This window comes from Poecilia mexicana, unplaced genomic scaffold (genome assembly GCF_051168715.1).
Source record: "Poecilia mexicana isolate PSO_F unplaced genomic scaffold, ASM5116871v1 scaffold_18, whole genome shotgun sequence".
In the NCBI taxonomy this organism is placed as follows: Eukaryota; Metazoa; Chordata; class Actinopteri; order Cyprinodontiformes; family Poeciliidae; genus Poecilia; species Poecilia mexicana.
Genome location: NW_028263387.1, coordinates 3,077,517 through 3,093,781, shown reverse-complemented (window position 1 = coordinate 3,093,781; position 16,265 = coordinate 3,077,517). Strand labels below are relative to the sequence as shown.

The window sequence follows — 16,265 nt, the reverse complement described above, 5'->3', positions numbered from 1 at the left end:
CACAACTTTAGCTGAGAAAACTGTGAAAACAGTCATGTTCATTGAGAGACCCAGCAGGTTAAGAGTAATGCAGACTGCCTGAAAAGCTGTTGGATGAGAAGACCGGAGCTCAGTTGGTTTCATGAATATTAACGAACTGCGTTTGAACCGCATCTAGTGCAGGTAATGTTTTCTAACGCACCCCCAGTGTTTGGGCAGACCGAAAGTACAAAGAATAACTGTTGGTCACCGGGGTAACTGCCTGTAAAACATCGCTGTGCTGATGCCACCACGGAAGCCCTCTTGTGGATGAACTAGATATGACAGCTCATTGAGTCAAATCATTTTCATATCGCTGCATGTTTATAGTTTCTTCGTGGTTATTTATTTATTTGTAAACTTCAAAAAAAGAAAGAATTGTATGTTCTATATAGGGGGTTGCATATTTGATTATATCACTTTTCACGTATGTAGGAAATCAGAAATCACACTTTATCACAAACATATTAAAACCCATTTTTTAAAAAGACATAACTTAGCAACAAAGATGGTGTCAGGCTGCCATGAGTTCATGAGTTCAAACAACGTGTTCACGATCCAAGCACAGAGTCATTCAAGCTTAAAAACCTGGAAAGACAGAAAGTCGTGGAGTTCAATATTAAACTAACCATCATAACCCAGGAGATCCTCAGACACAATGAGAACTCACTCCAAGGATTACAGATGTCCTCTAATCAAGAAATGGTTTCCAGGATGAGAAACCATTCCTCCAGGATCTGTCACTTCAGACAAGCAATGTCACATTAAATTAATCTATAAATAAATTAATAATTTTATTTCAACCACTTATGAGCAATGCACCATTAATTCATCACACTGTGGTCAATTTGTCATTATACCTGCAGCTTAATATTCAACAATGTCATGATAAAAAAAATGCAACAACGATCAGCAAATGAATATTCCACGTTTAAAAACGGAATATTAAATATTTTAATTTCACACCACATACTTTTAATTACACTCACGATGTTTCACCTCACAGCTTTCACCAGCATCATTATTCTGCTGTGGACCTGATGCGTGCTGCCCTCATTGCTCCTGATTCTGCCACACTGACGCAAGATGACGACATTCATTAGCGCTTTGGCCTTATTCCATCCTGCTTATCAAATAAACACATTCCTTCCATCTGCTCCAAAGGTCCGATCAACTCATATCACTGCAGCAAAAAAAAAAAAAAAAGAAAGAAAAGAAAAAAAAGAAGAAAGGGGTGCAAAGACCTCCTGCCCAACCAACACCTGCAGCTCAACACAAGGCGAAGAAAACCTACAGATAACACTGGCAGAGTTGTCTAAATGAGGGTACCTCATCTTTGGCCCATTTGTTACCCGAATTCCATTCATAACAAAGAACCATTGGGGGATGAGGAGGAAGAGCGGGAGGAGGAAGAGCAGGAGGAGGAGGAAGAGGAGGATGAGGAGGAGAAGGTGGGGGTGGTAGGAGGAGGATTAGAAGGATTAGGAGAATGAGAAGGCGAAGCAGATTTGACCAGCAAACAATGAAGGTCCAACGACGCGCTGCCAGAGCAGGTTTCTGCTCTCCTGACTGGATTCCAGATGTTCAAACTGTTGGAGGAACAGCCATGACTGGACGGACGTGCAGGTGACACCGTCCCTGCTCCTCCGCTCCAGCGCAGCGGGACCCAGCCTGCTGTCTGCCTGACATTTGTTGCTGCTTAAAGCTCACCTGAGCGCAGCTCCAACTCCTCTTTCAGAGCCTGTTCAGGAATCACCGGGACGGTGAAACGGTTTTCCCATCTCTGGGGGTTGAAGGAGGGTGGGGGTAGGAGGTAAATAAGGCTGATTGATTAGTTGCCACTTACTTGCAGGTGAAGGGAGGGGGAGCTCTGGGGATTCCAGGTCCTGTTTTCTCGTCACGTCAGGTGCTGAAAACCCCGCGGTCACGCGCACAACCAGCTCCAGATGTCGCTGATATTTCTGAGTCGCAGTCAGATGTTGGAGTTGGTTTTAGTCGACGTGTCCTCTCTCGGGGTTCCTCTCCTGGAATGCCTGTTTTCAGAACTATGGACAGCGGGGCTGTGGATCTCAGGATCTCTCCGCCTTCCAGGTTCACGTGACATATGCGTCAAGAGGTCCCTTTGACGTCACCAACTTGCATTTCATTCATAGTTTTTGGGCAACAGAAGAACCCTCCTGTCCCTCCCTAGCGAGTCCCCAACCCTCCTCTGCTGTCATGGTAAATTGAGCCCAGATTTTCTCCATATGTCCCCAATAACTAGACCTAAACTCACTTATGACAAGTTTAGTTTTTTAGTTTAGTTTTAGTTTATTTCAGACAAACCTTTCACCGACAGTGTAAACAACACCAAAAAAAAACAAAACAAAAAAAAAAAAACACATCACATTGGTGATTATGAGTCTGAAAAGGAGTATGATGAAGTATAACTTATGTAATCATACCCCTTTTCCAGCTGTAAATTATCACAGTATTTTCAACATCCAGTATCCTTTCTGACAAAGGAAATAATAAGTGTAATAAAATTTCCTCAGCTAGATGAAAATAGTGCATACACACACATACACATCTGTACACATACATATATACATATTTACATATACAAACATATATACGTACATACACCCATATACACTTATAGACAAAATACACAGCTATTTACATACCTTTATATATTTACCCACACCTGCGCCGACATGCCACCTACTTGATGACATCATACTTAAAGTTTTAATTTCCAACCAGGATTATCCCCCTTGTTCTTCCTTATAACTTTGAATAATAGCTGTCTTGAGACCTTTCTTAAAATGTCTCATACTTGGACTTTGAAACTCTACTAGATCAGTAAATTTCAATAAATAAGAATCTATAAATAGATTGTGGGTATGACAGTAAAAATCAACCTTATGAACTAAACGAATGGCTCTTTTTTGTAATGTGCATAATGGTTGTAGTAACGTTCTGTAAGTGTTGCCCCAAATTTCCACACAGTTACTTAGGTAAGGTAAAATAAGTGAGCAGTACAGAATGTATAGGGCAGAGGAGTTTAAATATTTCCTAGCATTAGCAAGAACTGCAATACTTCTTACCATTTTAGATTGGACATATCTTATATGAGGTTTCCAACAGATCTTGTTTTGAATCAGTACTCCAGTCACTCTTTCCACAGTCATATTATCAATTTGTATTATTAAGTCATTCTTCTCTTTACACTTACCGAACAACATAAACTTTGTTTTATCTAAATTTAGTGACAATTTGTTAATATTAAACCACTCCTTCAGTTTACATAAGTCTTGATTCATTTCAAGCAACAGCTTTCGTAAATCTTCACCCGTGCCAAAAATGGTTGTATCATCAGCAAATAGTACAAAGTTAAGTCTCTTAGATACCTTACATATGTCATTTATATACAAAATAAACAATTTTGGCCCCAATACCGAGCCCTGGGGGACACCACAAACAATATCCAAGCATGAGGATTGGAAATCACCCAACTGCACAAATTGTTGCCTATTGCAGAGATAATTTTTCATCCAATGCAACACTACTCCTCTTAGACCATAACACTCAAGTTTTCTGAGTAGTATATCATGATCAATTGTGTCAAATGCTTTTTTCAAACCCCAACAGCATGTTTCTTTTTATCTAAAGCACTGGTCACCTCTTCCATTAAATGCAGAACTGCCATTGCTGTGGATCTTTGTGACCTAAATCCATACTGACTGTCCGTCAGTAGATGATGTTTACTAAGAAAACTTTCTAGTCTGACAACAAATATTTTTTCCACAATTTTAGAAAATTGTGGAAGTAATGAAACAGGCCTATAATTTGTGAAGTCATGTCTATTCCCCGATTTATATAGTGGGATGACTTTTGCAATTTTCATTTTTTTTTGGAAATATTCCTGTTTGAAAAGACAGATTACAGATATATGTTAGCGGTTTAATAATTTCCACAATCACCTTCTTAATTATTATCATGTCGATGCCGTCATAATCAGTTGACCTTTTATTTTCACATTTATTTACTATATCTATAATTTTGTTTTCCTCCACAGCTATAAGAAACATGGAATCTGGATTTCTAACTAATGCGTCATTTAGTGTTTCATGTCCTGTGGGCTGTGGTATTTCCTCAGCCAATTTTGGGCCCACACTCACAAAATATTTGTTAAAATTATGAACTATCTCTTCCATATTATTTAAATGTTTATCTTCATTGTTTGTGAAGTGTTGTGGATAACTAACATGTTTGGAATTTTTTCTAATAACATTGTTTAAAATATTCCAAATACCTTTAATATTATTTTTATTTCTGTCCAACTGTTTACTATAGTAATCTTGTTTTGCTTTTCTTAAAACAGCAGTCAGTTTGTTCTTGTATTTCTTATATTTATTTTCTGCCACAGTTGATCTATGCCTTATAAAATCTCTATATAACTTATTCTTTTTTTTACAGGCATTTTGCAATCCCTTTGTGATCCATGGATGATCAGAATATTTGTTTTCAGAAGTAAACTCTACAATTGGACAATTTTTGTCATATAATAATTTGAAAATATTCGGAAAATTATCATATGCTTTATCCACGTCATTTTCTTTTAGTACTGACTCCCAAGTTTGTTTAGATAAATCATCTTTGAATGCATTTATAGATTTTTCCGTCCTTAATCTTTTATTAATTGGATTATTTTTAGTCTTTACTTTCTTGTGGCAGATATCACAAACAACAAAAACAGGTAAATGATCACTGATGTCATGAACTAACAATCCACTTATGGTGTTGTCTATTAAATTTGTAAATATGTTATCTATTAATGTAGCTGTATTAGCTGTGATTCTGCTAGGTCTCGTAATTTGAGGGAAAAGACTCAGACTACAAGAAATAGCTAAAAAAAAAAAAAAAGCTTAATCAGGGTAGCCGTAAAACATGGGGTTCCATTAGTGCCAGAAATGTTTGCGTCAATCTAAGGTGTGTATGTCACAAATCGCCCAAATGTAATATTACTTGCTTATATGTATATGTAAGGTGGTGTGGCTGGAAACATTTGGAGTCTTTGTGTGATGAAAAATATCTCAGTTCAGCTCAAAATAGCAAACGTAGTCATCCACACAATTCATAACATACAGGGAAAGTATATACTTTCTAATGTGTTGTGCAAAAGACAATCCAGAAACTACATATATAGCTCTGGAAAAAATTAAGACCACTTATAGTTATCAGTTTCTCTGACTTTACTTTTTATAGGTATATGTTGAGTAAAATGAACAAGTCTCCAAAATTCCAAGCAAAAATTTTGTATTTATTTGCAGACAATGAGAAAAGATCAAAATAATGAAAAACATGAATCGACTTCAGACCTCAAATAATGCAAAGAAAACAATTTCATATTCATTTAGAAACAACAATACTACTGTTTTTACTCAGGAAGAGATCAGAAATAAGTATTTGGTGGAATAACCAGGAGGTTTTCAATGGGGTTCAATGTTCATTTTTCCATATGGAAAAATGAACATTGAACCCCATTGAAAACCTCCTGGTTAAAAAAGACAGCCATATGGCTGTCTTTTTTAATAGGCTCCTCCCATTTTACTGAATCTTCCTCAGTAAAACAAAACTTGTCATGATTAGATAGAGGTGGATAGCACACCCAAAAATGTACCGAAGTAGAAGAAGCACTACTTAAACATATTTTACTCAAGACTAAGAAGTATCCATCCAAGAAATTACTCAAAAATGAAAAAAATTGTAATTTATTAAATTACATGCCAACTAATCACAACTGATTGAATATTTAAAAATTATGTCATCAGGCAGGAAATATGTTTTGCAAAAATTTTAAAGACTAAAATACAAAAAAGTATGCAAATTATATGGTAACAAAACAGATTCAAGCAAAAGAAATCATTTTCCCAATTTTATTTTTAAGCAAACAAAAAACTATGAAACAGTATGCTGTATGCTTGAACATAGTAACGTACTTCCAGTGCTGGTAGAAAATAGCATTAAAATAACAAAATAAGACATCTCACTTTAACGTAAACTGCATTTGTATCTGATGCATTTTATTTTTTTCGAATAACTTGCAGTCGGTCGAGGATCCAGAAATTTCCCTCGAGTAAAAATTAGTGTAGTAAAGTTGCCCCTAAAAGTATTTTATTCTCAAAAAAGTTCCTCAATAGTAAATGCAACTGAGTAAATGTAACTACCTCCCACCTCTCTATATGGATCAGTTCTCTGTGTAAAGTTTTGATGTTATTAGGGGTTTAGAATCAAACACAAAATGGTAAATCTCATCCTAGCAAACTGAACATATTTACTAAGATTTAAAGGATGAGCAATAGGTGTACCTCTGTCACAGGTAAGCCATCCTGGCAAGAGGGCTGTGGCTTCCTATCTGGATTTGCATTACAACTTTTACATTTACAAGTCACTTTCATTGTGGTAAAAACCAAAAACCTCAGATGTAATATGGTATGAAGGAAGTTGGCTAAAGAGAAATGATATTAAAATCAGACAGATAAATCACAGAATAAAGCTGAAGAGGTTTCTGAAACAACAGACTTTGGTCCCATGACTTTATTATAAAAAATCGCAAGTTAGCAACCAGAATCAATGCCATGAAATTGTTAGTAATTTATTTACTTTATGCTTTTATAACAGAACCTCCCAAGGATTTGCAACTCAAACTGTGACAACTCTTTTCCACCACAAGGGGGCGTGAATGTTGCACTATTGGCGGTTGCTTTGTGTTGAACCTGTTTAATCCATATCTTTCAGTTAAAGTACTTAAGAGTCGTTAGCAGCTTTACTCACCTTAGCTAAGAATGCCGTCGGTAATAAACCTCTCTCGCCAACAGCTTTTTTTAGAATTAGCCAGAACGTCACATTCTCACCAGCTGGTAACCAAAAATGATTCGTCAGGTCCACATTGTCTAACATTACACTGCATGTCAACTTTTTTCCAAATCAATTTGTTAGCTGTGAAATTTTAGAGCGGTAATATGGTCCAGAGTTCATCCAACTGAGGCGAAGCTGAACTTGGCAGAAAAGGCAGCTTTCTTCTTCTGGGCTGTTCTGAGACGAAGCTACCTGGGTTCATACAGGAACGCCGAGCAGCCAGCAGGGGGCGCACCCACTGCTGTCTGAGGAAACATCAGTGCTTTACAGAAGCTACTGTGAGCTACTAAAACAAATGCAACTATTCAGTGCCAGGAGCAGGCTTTTAGTGCTGTCAGTCAAGATTGTGTACGTGCTGCTAAATGTGCTACTGACTTACCTTTCCAGGAAGAGTTTATCTACAGTCAGCAGTGTCCATGCTAACTACTGTCAGGAAGAAGCTGTAGCATAGCAGAGAGGAAGGGGGAAGGAGTAAGCAGCGCTTCCATGAGCCTGACTGACAGTGCTACAACCGTCCTCCTGACTTCGATTGGCTGTTTTTGAGAGAGCAGCATATTTCTGCAGTTACAACTGGGAGAAGGCAGAGGAGCTGGGCTCTCATATTATACTGTTATGTCAGTGACATTTTTAGCAAATATTTAAGTTACCTATTATATTTCCTTGAACAGGTTGGGTCTATACAAAGAAGGTTCATTATATTTTTTGCACAAAATCATTCTGAGATTATGAAACTTCAGTCTGCACAGTCCTGTCCATTTCCAGCTCCTTTCAGAATGACTTGTTGTAGAGCGTCTTGTTGTCACTTTAAATCCAAATAATTTGCTGCTGGCCACGCCATCCAACACAATGTAAAATTGGCTGCAAACAGATGTGCACTTATACAAGCAGAAGAAGAGCATCCTGCACAACCAACAAGAACGCAGCAGCAGGAGTTTCTAAGCGATTAGTCAAAAACAAAACTCTTGTCTTTTCCAGCAGCTGCTGTACAGAGTCGATAAGCAGTAAAACCAGCTGACCATAGGTGCTGGAGCTCAGCTTGGGTTGCTAGGTGACGGGCTGGGCTTTGATGGGGTTGATAGGTGAGGGTTGATAGGTGCCTGCTAATTTGTGATGTTCCATTCTGGAGGTTTTAGAAAAGTCTCATTTTCCAGACACCAAAAAACATCAACTTATTGCCGGGGTGTTTTTTTAAGCACTTGGACTTAGAAGCAGTACAAACATAAATGGAAGTACAAAAACATGCAAAAGGTGAAGTTTGCATAACACATCCGCTTTAAATAACATTTTTTTGTAATAGTTACCCCACTGTACCATTACAACCCAGAACCAACATCCAGAGAAGATATGTACCTCTCTCACATCTCCATTTTGGTTTGGTACTGCAGTCAACTCAAGCTAATGGGTCAAGAAACGACTGAATGTCTTGGGTTCATTTTCATTGTTGAAGTTTATCATTTTAGTTTTCGGTGAGATTACATAAACAAAGTAGAATCTTCAACTATCGAGAAGCATTGAATAAACAAGTCTGACAGTTAATCAGCAATTCTAGATTAAGGAACAATTTGAATCAAGACAGAAAACTAATCGGAACAAACCTCTAGCCTCAGTCCTGAGCCGGTTCTGAGCATGTTTAATGTCCGTTGTCATGGAGATAGCTGGAGGCACATGGCTTGAACGCTAATATGCCAACGAGAACTCAGTCTTTACAGCCATAATTTTAGATCAGAGTTGAGAATGATTTATTTTCACCTGACCTGCCTGGAATAAATCTGGTTCTGGACACACTTATAAAACCTGTGACCTCACGCAGTCCTTCGATGTTCTGACCCGGTCCTCGTTCACATTCAGTTGTGATCGGCAGGCCCACATCTAGGCCTGGCTTTGCTTGTTTGACAAGCGCTTTATATCAGCCTGCAAGCCTGCCTCGGTATGACTAAAATCACAGCGAAGCTTCAACTATGTCACATCTGTAACAATCAGAACATGCACTGCTCCTCCAGGCACATAAAAGTTAAATATAGCCCATTACCATTATCCCACACTTAGATAATGCAGACACACACACACACAAACAAAAAAGAAAGCCAAAGGGCCAGTCCAATCCACTGAGTCTTATCCCCAGAGGAAATGTTGCTCTAGGATCCCAGAGTCCAAACTGTCCTGCCTCCTCCTGCCTTTTGTCTCAAACTTCTTACAGTTTCACTGGGACTATGCCAAGCCCATCTCCTCCAATACACTCCTGGGAGACTCATCCTCCTGCAAACAGCAAAAACCCAAATTAAAACCAAACACTGCTGCATTATTCGCATAAAAGTAAAGACAAATGTAGATAATGTCCCTTCTTTCTGTAGCGACTGCAAGAGAAAATGTAAGAACTGGAGCAATCAAGTTGTTTTAGGTGCTGGTGGGATGTTGATTATATTATTAACATTAATATTATCCATGCCAATAAAAATATATCAAACTAGGAGACTTAACAATGTGAGCGACTAAAGGAAAAGCAGGGAGGGATGAAAAACAGAAAGGAAAAGGAAACCTAGCTGTAGAAGAGATATTAATTCGTAGTGAGCAGAGTGATTTCCTGAACTGGATCTAGTCTGATGGATATCTTTGCCTGTGTTGATAATAAACATGGGCAAAGTAAAAACTGAAGCGGGACGGGTTACTCTGCACTGGTACAATGCAAACACATTCATTTTATAACATATGCACTGCTATTTTCTTTGATAACTAGGCTTTCTGATAAAAATTCGGTACCAAAATGGTCAAAATCTGCAAACTGCTACTTATTCCACACTAGTGCCTGTATCCAGGCCTTTATAGTGACGCCTGCAGAAAGTATTTCTAGCAGTAAAAGAAACGTTTGGACAACAATCGCAGTTTAGCCGGTAAAGAATGATGCTTCTAATGCTGCTTATTCAAGTAGGTTTTGTATTCACTCATGTCATTAATTAAAGATTATATTAGAGACTACCAAAGGCTTTATGAAAAAAGGATTTCACAGTTAGACACTACAGTCTTTTTGATAAAGCAGCTGTCATAATCAGCAGCCAGCCTCTCATCTGTCTCCTATCAATCACACATCAAATCAGCTTTTATCTCCCACACATGTGAGCTGGCACCACTGGGCCAAACGAAACATGGAGGGAAACTCAGTTTGCTGCAATCTAGTCACAAAGTCCAATCATTTTAAACACATAAAATAATCTTGGTTGACTACAAACTCTGACTTCACAAAACCAGAAAAAGAGAAATAGTTAAAAGGCAGAATCACAGCACATAAATACAGATTTGGATCATGTTTAGAGAAATAATGACAGCCAGAAGTGTTTTTAATAGTAATTTCTAAAGACTGCCTAACTGGGTGAAGACGTCGTGTTACCTCCTGCAGTAGATCAGCTTGTTCGATGGCTTTGAGGACGCTCTTCTTGGATGTGTCCTGGATCTCTCCTCCCATCAGGAACTCGTCTAAAATGAAGTAAGCCTTCTCAAAGTTAAAGATTATGTCCAGCTCACACACCTGCAAAAATACACAGCAAAAAGCTTTATAATCGGGCTTTTGCAAAACCACTGACATTCAGAAACAGAGAAGGTTTCAGTTCTGTGACTTACACTGCCAAAGTATTTATCCAGCAGCTCTACAAAGCGGTGGATGATCTCCAGTGTAATCAGCTCGTTGTCCTGCTCTTCAATAGCACAACAAAAATATAGGCTGGCATACCTGCATGGGGATAAACATAGGAGAAAAAAGCCACCAGTGTTTATATCTGGAAGCTAATCAAAGTGAATGAACTCAGTCTGAAAAATAGTTGTGAATGTGAAAATGTATATGATTTACTCATTTGTTCTAGACAAAAAAGACAAAATGAATGAATCCAAATATCACAAAGCAGGACATCAACTCAGGGTTTCCTCCAGTGTAGTACAAGCCTGGCAGGTCGCCAGGCTTTACTTGCTCTCCTCACCAGGCTAAGCCTTTCTTGATTTTGTTTTTAATCAAAAAATAAATAAATTACCGTATTTTCCAGACTATAGAGCACAGCTCACTATAAGCTGCACCTACAAATTTTTTGAAAAAAAAAAACAAAAACAAAAAAAAAAAACAAAAAAAAAAACTGGATAAGCCGCTGGTATCTCCGCCGCTCTCAGTTTTCCACAATACTAGCTAGCATGTGCTTGTTCTAAATGAAAATCAGCACTTTCTTCTTTGATTTCCAATTTTGACTTCCAATGATTCACTTCCTGCTAAAGAGCCCCCTGGTGTTTGAAGAAAAATCCACAGAAAAGTCACACAGGGTAATAAGCCGCATGGTTCAAAACGATGGAAAAAAGCAGCGGCTTATAGTCCGAAAAATATGGTAATTAAAAAAATCTGCTCAATTCTTTTTTTTTTTTTAACATAAGCCGGACTGTGAGCATATTTGCTCCGCTGAGCATTTCACCAGCAGAACAAAACTATTCTTGAAAGATGGGTTTGTCGATGCACTGAGCGGGGCATGAAGCCGCGAGCGTGGACCAATCACACCGCTGGTGCCTCTGTGCATTGGTCAACTAGCGCACTGTCAAGGCTGCATTTCCGAAATTTACTTTGGCATGGGTCGCGCGCCTCCTTTCATTCAAACTGGACACAGGTTCACCTGTATAGACATTTATATCAACCCTCGTTGAGGACTTATGTTTTTTTGGAGAATTCTTCATCAAAGTTTGAATGAAGTTTAAAAGCTGCGGCTCAATGTGAGCCGCCGCAAATATAACCTCTAGCCGTGCTTTCAGAGGCGTGCGCTGAGCATGTAGTGAGAGTGATTTATCTACCCAAGCGCTAATCAGTATAAAAAAATAAAAAAACTAACTTGAAATGGAAAAAAAGGGAGTTGGTTTTAGTACCTTTTATAGACAATCTTAAGGTCCCTCCATTCAAGAAAACTGCACATCTTTGGTTTGCGGGCAAGAACTATCTGCATCAGCTCCCTGACCATCTTCTTTTTGTCTCGTTCCGCCGTCGCCGTGTACCATTTCTGCAGCCGCAGCTTCCCCTGCCGACTGAACAGCAGCATGAATCGCATCTAGAGGGAAACAGAGATATCTTTGATATTATTTTATTTTTAGCATGTCCTGTTGTTCGAGTGCCAAGGTGAAGCACAACATTTACTTTCACAAGTGGAGCGTTAAGGCTTTCACCATAATGCTCCATTTGCCTGTGAATAGATCATGCTCCACTTAATATAGATAAGAAACTTTATTAGAAGTCACTTTGGGTTTATTTCAAATGTAATGAACACAGAGACGAAAAAGAAAGAAGAGATGTGAGGAAAACGTCTAATGGGAAAGAAGGAGATAAGAAAAAAGCTGACGTTGGCCTTTCTGACCAACACAAATGTGGTCTTGGTCATTTTATGCAGCACAACAACAAATGGATAAAACGATTAGCTGATGTGAAAAATACTTGGGTCAATTACCTATTAAAAATGGGGTTAAGATGAAACAGAGACCTGTAGAAAAGCTTGATGTAAAAAGACTTTAAGTTGGGCAAAAGCCTACAGAAGCTAAGGTTAGCTTGTGTCTGATTTGCATGTTGCCCCTAGTTCAAAGTAAAAAATTGCATATGCTGTTGTGCATATGCAACTAGCAAACAAAAGAAAATGAAACTTTAGGATCAGTTTTTATTGTTAAAAAGCTACTTATTAACAACTTCTGTGAGTTGAGGTATCAGGGATAGATTTTCTTTTATTGAAGTATTGATAACTACAGTTCATCAAATTTATGGACTACACATTTTCACACTGCAACAGGTAATGCTGACTGGAATAAAAAGATTTGACTCTTTATTTAATCTCCTTGAAATGAAGACAAAAATAACAGAATTTGCAAACATAAAATGGCAAACCTTGACTGGATTAGAGAGGCGGGACATCTGCTCAGAGTGTTTTTTTTTGTTCGTTTGTCTTTTAAAGCGCCCAGCAGTCAAACCTCGCCTTCTTAGGGCTTGGCGATGCTCAGTCCAAAACGGTACAGGAAACTCCCTACAATGTGGGCCAGCCAATTGCAGAGGTGGATGTTGAGGTCAGGGGGCTTTAGGGACACGGATGGTCACCTCACAGGCCTGATGGAATGAGTGTTAGCTCCTCTTACTAAAGAGTAAAACTGGACCTTACTCCAGGTTGAAATTGAATCTCCCTTTTAAGATTTTCCAGACATGTCTGAATAGAGATCCCATGGTAGAAACCAAATGTCTCTTCTGGCTTGGAACGTCTTTTGTTGCCCAGAATGAGCTGGAGGCTTTCTGTTTCCTCCTGAACCTGTTACCCCACAACCTAATCTCGCATAATTAAAAGACAAGGGATGAATTACTGGACTGAATTGGAATGCATGGAAGTGATTTATATTATTGAATTGATCTAATAATGCATCCCTGCATGTACATCAGATCTGTTCATTGTGTGAAGTGGCTTTCCATTTACTACAGAAGGAAAAACACTCAAAGTTAGGAACTGTGAGTATCACTTAGGTTTTTAAAATTAAGTCAAATTAAACACAACATCAGTCAGATGCTTCTAGAAAAGAGACTGTGTTCTATGGACATTCATTCTCCAGCCTACAACCTTAAAAAAGGAAGTAATGCTCACAGGAAGCCAAATGTTAGAGCAAAGCTGCTCTTTCACCATTGTTTTATCCTTTCACTACTCCTACTCTGTCACAGATTCTAGATTATAAAATATTAGGCAAGGGTGGACTTATTATATAAGGAATACAAACTTAAAAATGCTATCTTTAACTATAATAATACTTGTCTTTGCTTTAGAAAAAAAAGAGAAAACTTGTAACTGTTTAGCTATGTAACAACTTCTCGCACACATGATGGGCAACATTTTCTGGTGATCAGGACAGAAACGCTACATATAGAGAGATTAAGCGAGCTACAAGCTCACTCATATGTCAGCGTATCCTATGGTCATTTGATTTTCATTTCAGAAATGGATATTAAAAAATAAGAAATAAGTGGGTTTTTTTGTTTGTTTTAAAGTTCAAAAATTAAAATACAAAGCATTCTTCTTTTTCAGAAGCCAGGAAAAAGCTGACACACTTGACTTGTATCCAATTAAATCCACTGACAGAACTGAAGATCAGAGAGCATGTAATGATCTACAGAACCTTCCAGTTTTGAATAGTTTGTGTGAGAATGGTTCAAGGTCACACCTGAGAGTTTTCACCCATAATCTAAATCTATGAAATAACAAGCATTGATATCTTTGTATGTGTGGATTACTTGGGTTGTTGCCAATATCTGGTGCAATTCTATGTCAAGAGTCCCAGTAGGAATATATCTACTGAGAAAGACGTTGATGTATACATCCAATACTTATTTTACATGCTGTATAAATGACAACCAAAATATGAATTATTATTAGTGAAAACCAAACGTTTAACTAAGATCCGTTTCTGAGGCTTTTAGGTGGGACTGGAAGGGAATCTGGAAACTTCAGCAGAAAATATTCCAAACTGTCAGCTCTAAGGTGAATATTAGAAGTACCGATGCTGACTGGAACAGTAAACACGGCTGATCTGTTTTCACACGTTCTGCTGCCTAAAATGCCGAAGGCCTGTTGGCTGACTACAGCCAGGTAAACGTAGCGCAGGTGGGCACTTCCTGGAAACATACACCTTGCTAGCATTAGCACAGTTTAGCTTCCCTCTCATTCAACCTGGTGAGGAACAGTAACTTACCATTCTGCAGGATTTTCGAACGTCTCCCGAACGTTACAGCCTCTCACTTCCGATTCCGATTTACAGTTTGCACAGCGGCTAATGCTGAAGGTCCATTGCAGTCTGGTGTTCCTAAAAAAATTCAACGAAACGCAAATACAGCACTGCCGTGAAAAGTCCACTACTGAGCACTTCCGTCTCTACTGAGCATGCGCACACCGACGTAACACTTATAAATTATAATTACCCCCACCTCTATTATTATTATTATTATTATTATTATTATTATTATTATTATTATTATTATTATTATTATTATTATTATTATTATTATTATTATTATTATTATTTAACATGTAAAACTCACATGTTATATAATAAAATTGTAATTTTGATCATATGCTAAATTTTGACATCATAAAAACAAAAGCTTGCAAACTCGATACCTACTACTCATTTCCTGTTTGAACTAAAATTTCTGATTGAATCCCTCAAATTGATTAACAACAAAAAGAGCAATGTTATTTATAATTACAAAAGTATTTTTCTCAAAATCTTGAATGATTTTATTTTTCTTAGTTATTCACTTTGTGTTTTTGTATTGTTTTTCATCTTTCTTTTCTTTTTTTTCCTAGATTCAGTTATTTTGTTTTATTATTGTTGTATTTTTCTATGTATTTCTGTTTATCTTGCTTAAATTTACTCACACAATGGACTCTTTACACATATGTACAATTTTATTATTATTAATAGTAAATAGTAGTAATGTACAACCTACAGACATATCGTCCAAAATGAAATTGTACCACTTTACTGTACTTCCAGCTCAGTTTTTAAAGTATGGAAATGGGTAGATTTGGTGAAAATGCTGATACACTTTCTGACTGGCGCCTTAGGACCTCTGCAAAGGCAGAGGAGACTCACTGCCTTTCCCTCTGATTCCACAACACCAGAATGTTATCTGAAAATACAAATATGTCTCTGCTCTGCTTGGTCAGTGGAAACAAGTATGGTGAAAAATTATGACGCAAATAGGGAGGATTCTTTAAAGCAGGACTTCTCCGTGTAAAAGGCTTCTGTTAGGAGAGGAAATGGCTGAGATGTGTCAGAGATGACAGTGTGAGGTGTCTGTTGAATCTAGATGGGTACATTCAGCAATGGAGTCCCAATTACCTCAGATTACAACATTTCCTCCTCATGTCATGTGCCAAACGATCTGTGTTTACTCACTGCACCTGTGCTGACTTTGTGTAAACTTCAGTACAACAGTTCCAAGTCACACAGTGGAAAAACAAAACCTATCTGACTTTAAGAAAAGGAACAATAAAAGCCGGACACAACACATACCTACATATTTTTCAATATCATCTCTCATCCTACATATTGTATAGAGACTGTGAGGTCAGTGGTACATTAACAGAGAAAATCTTCAAAACATCTGATTATATGAAGACAAATTAGCCAAAATTGTTGTTTTTACAAATACATCATGTTGAAAGGAATCCCATTTTAAATACAAAGGTTTTTATATGGTGTCATCAGCAAATCCCTTCAACTCTTCTTGGCAGAGCCAATTAACAAATGCAGTCAGCTGTCAAGTGATTTGATCGACAAAACCTGGTGCAACTTGTACCCCTGAAGTG

The 16,265-nt window shown here is 37.8% G+C and overlaps 1 protein-coding gene across 1 annotated transcript; it reads right to left on the bottom strand.

Moving 5' to 3' along the window:
- Window positions 1-8,349: 8,349 nt before the first annotated feature.
- ap1s1 (adaptor related protein complex 1 subunit sigma 1) lies at window positions 8,350-14,834 on the bottom strand. Its single transcript, XM_014998131.2, has 5 exons — window positions 14,644-14,834; window positions 11,806-11,984; window positions 10,534-10,642; window positions 10,304-10,441; window positions 8,350-9,177 (listed from the first exon to the last, which is right to left on the bottom strand). The coding sequence occupies exons 1-5, from the start codon at window positions 14,644-14,646 to the stop codon at window positions 9,130-9,132; spliced, it is 477 nt and encodes a 158-aa protein (XP_014853617.1). The 5' UTR covers window positions 14,647-14,834; the 3' UTR covers window positions 8,350-9,129.
- Between the last annotated feature and the right edge of the window lie 1,431 nt (window positions 14,835-16,265).

Excerpts from the sequence above, each read along its gene's own strand:
- ap1s1 (XM_014998131.2), bottom strand. Across the intron at positions 10,442-10,533 it reads TGGATAAATACTTTGGCAGT|GTGTGTGAGCTGGACATAAT; the intron begins GTAAGTCACAGA and ends GTATTTTTGCAG. Across the intron at positions 9,178-10,303 it reads AAGCTGATCTACTGCAGGAG|GAGGATGAGTCTCCCAGGAG; the intron begins GTAACACGACGT and ends TGCTGTTTGCAG.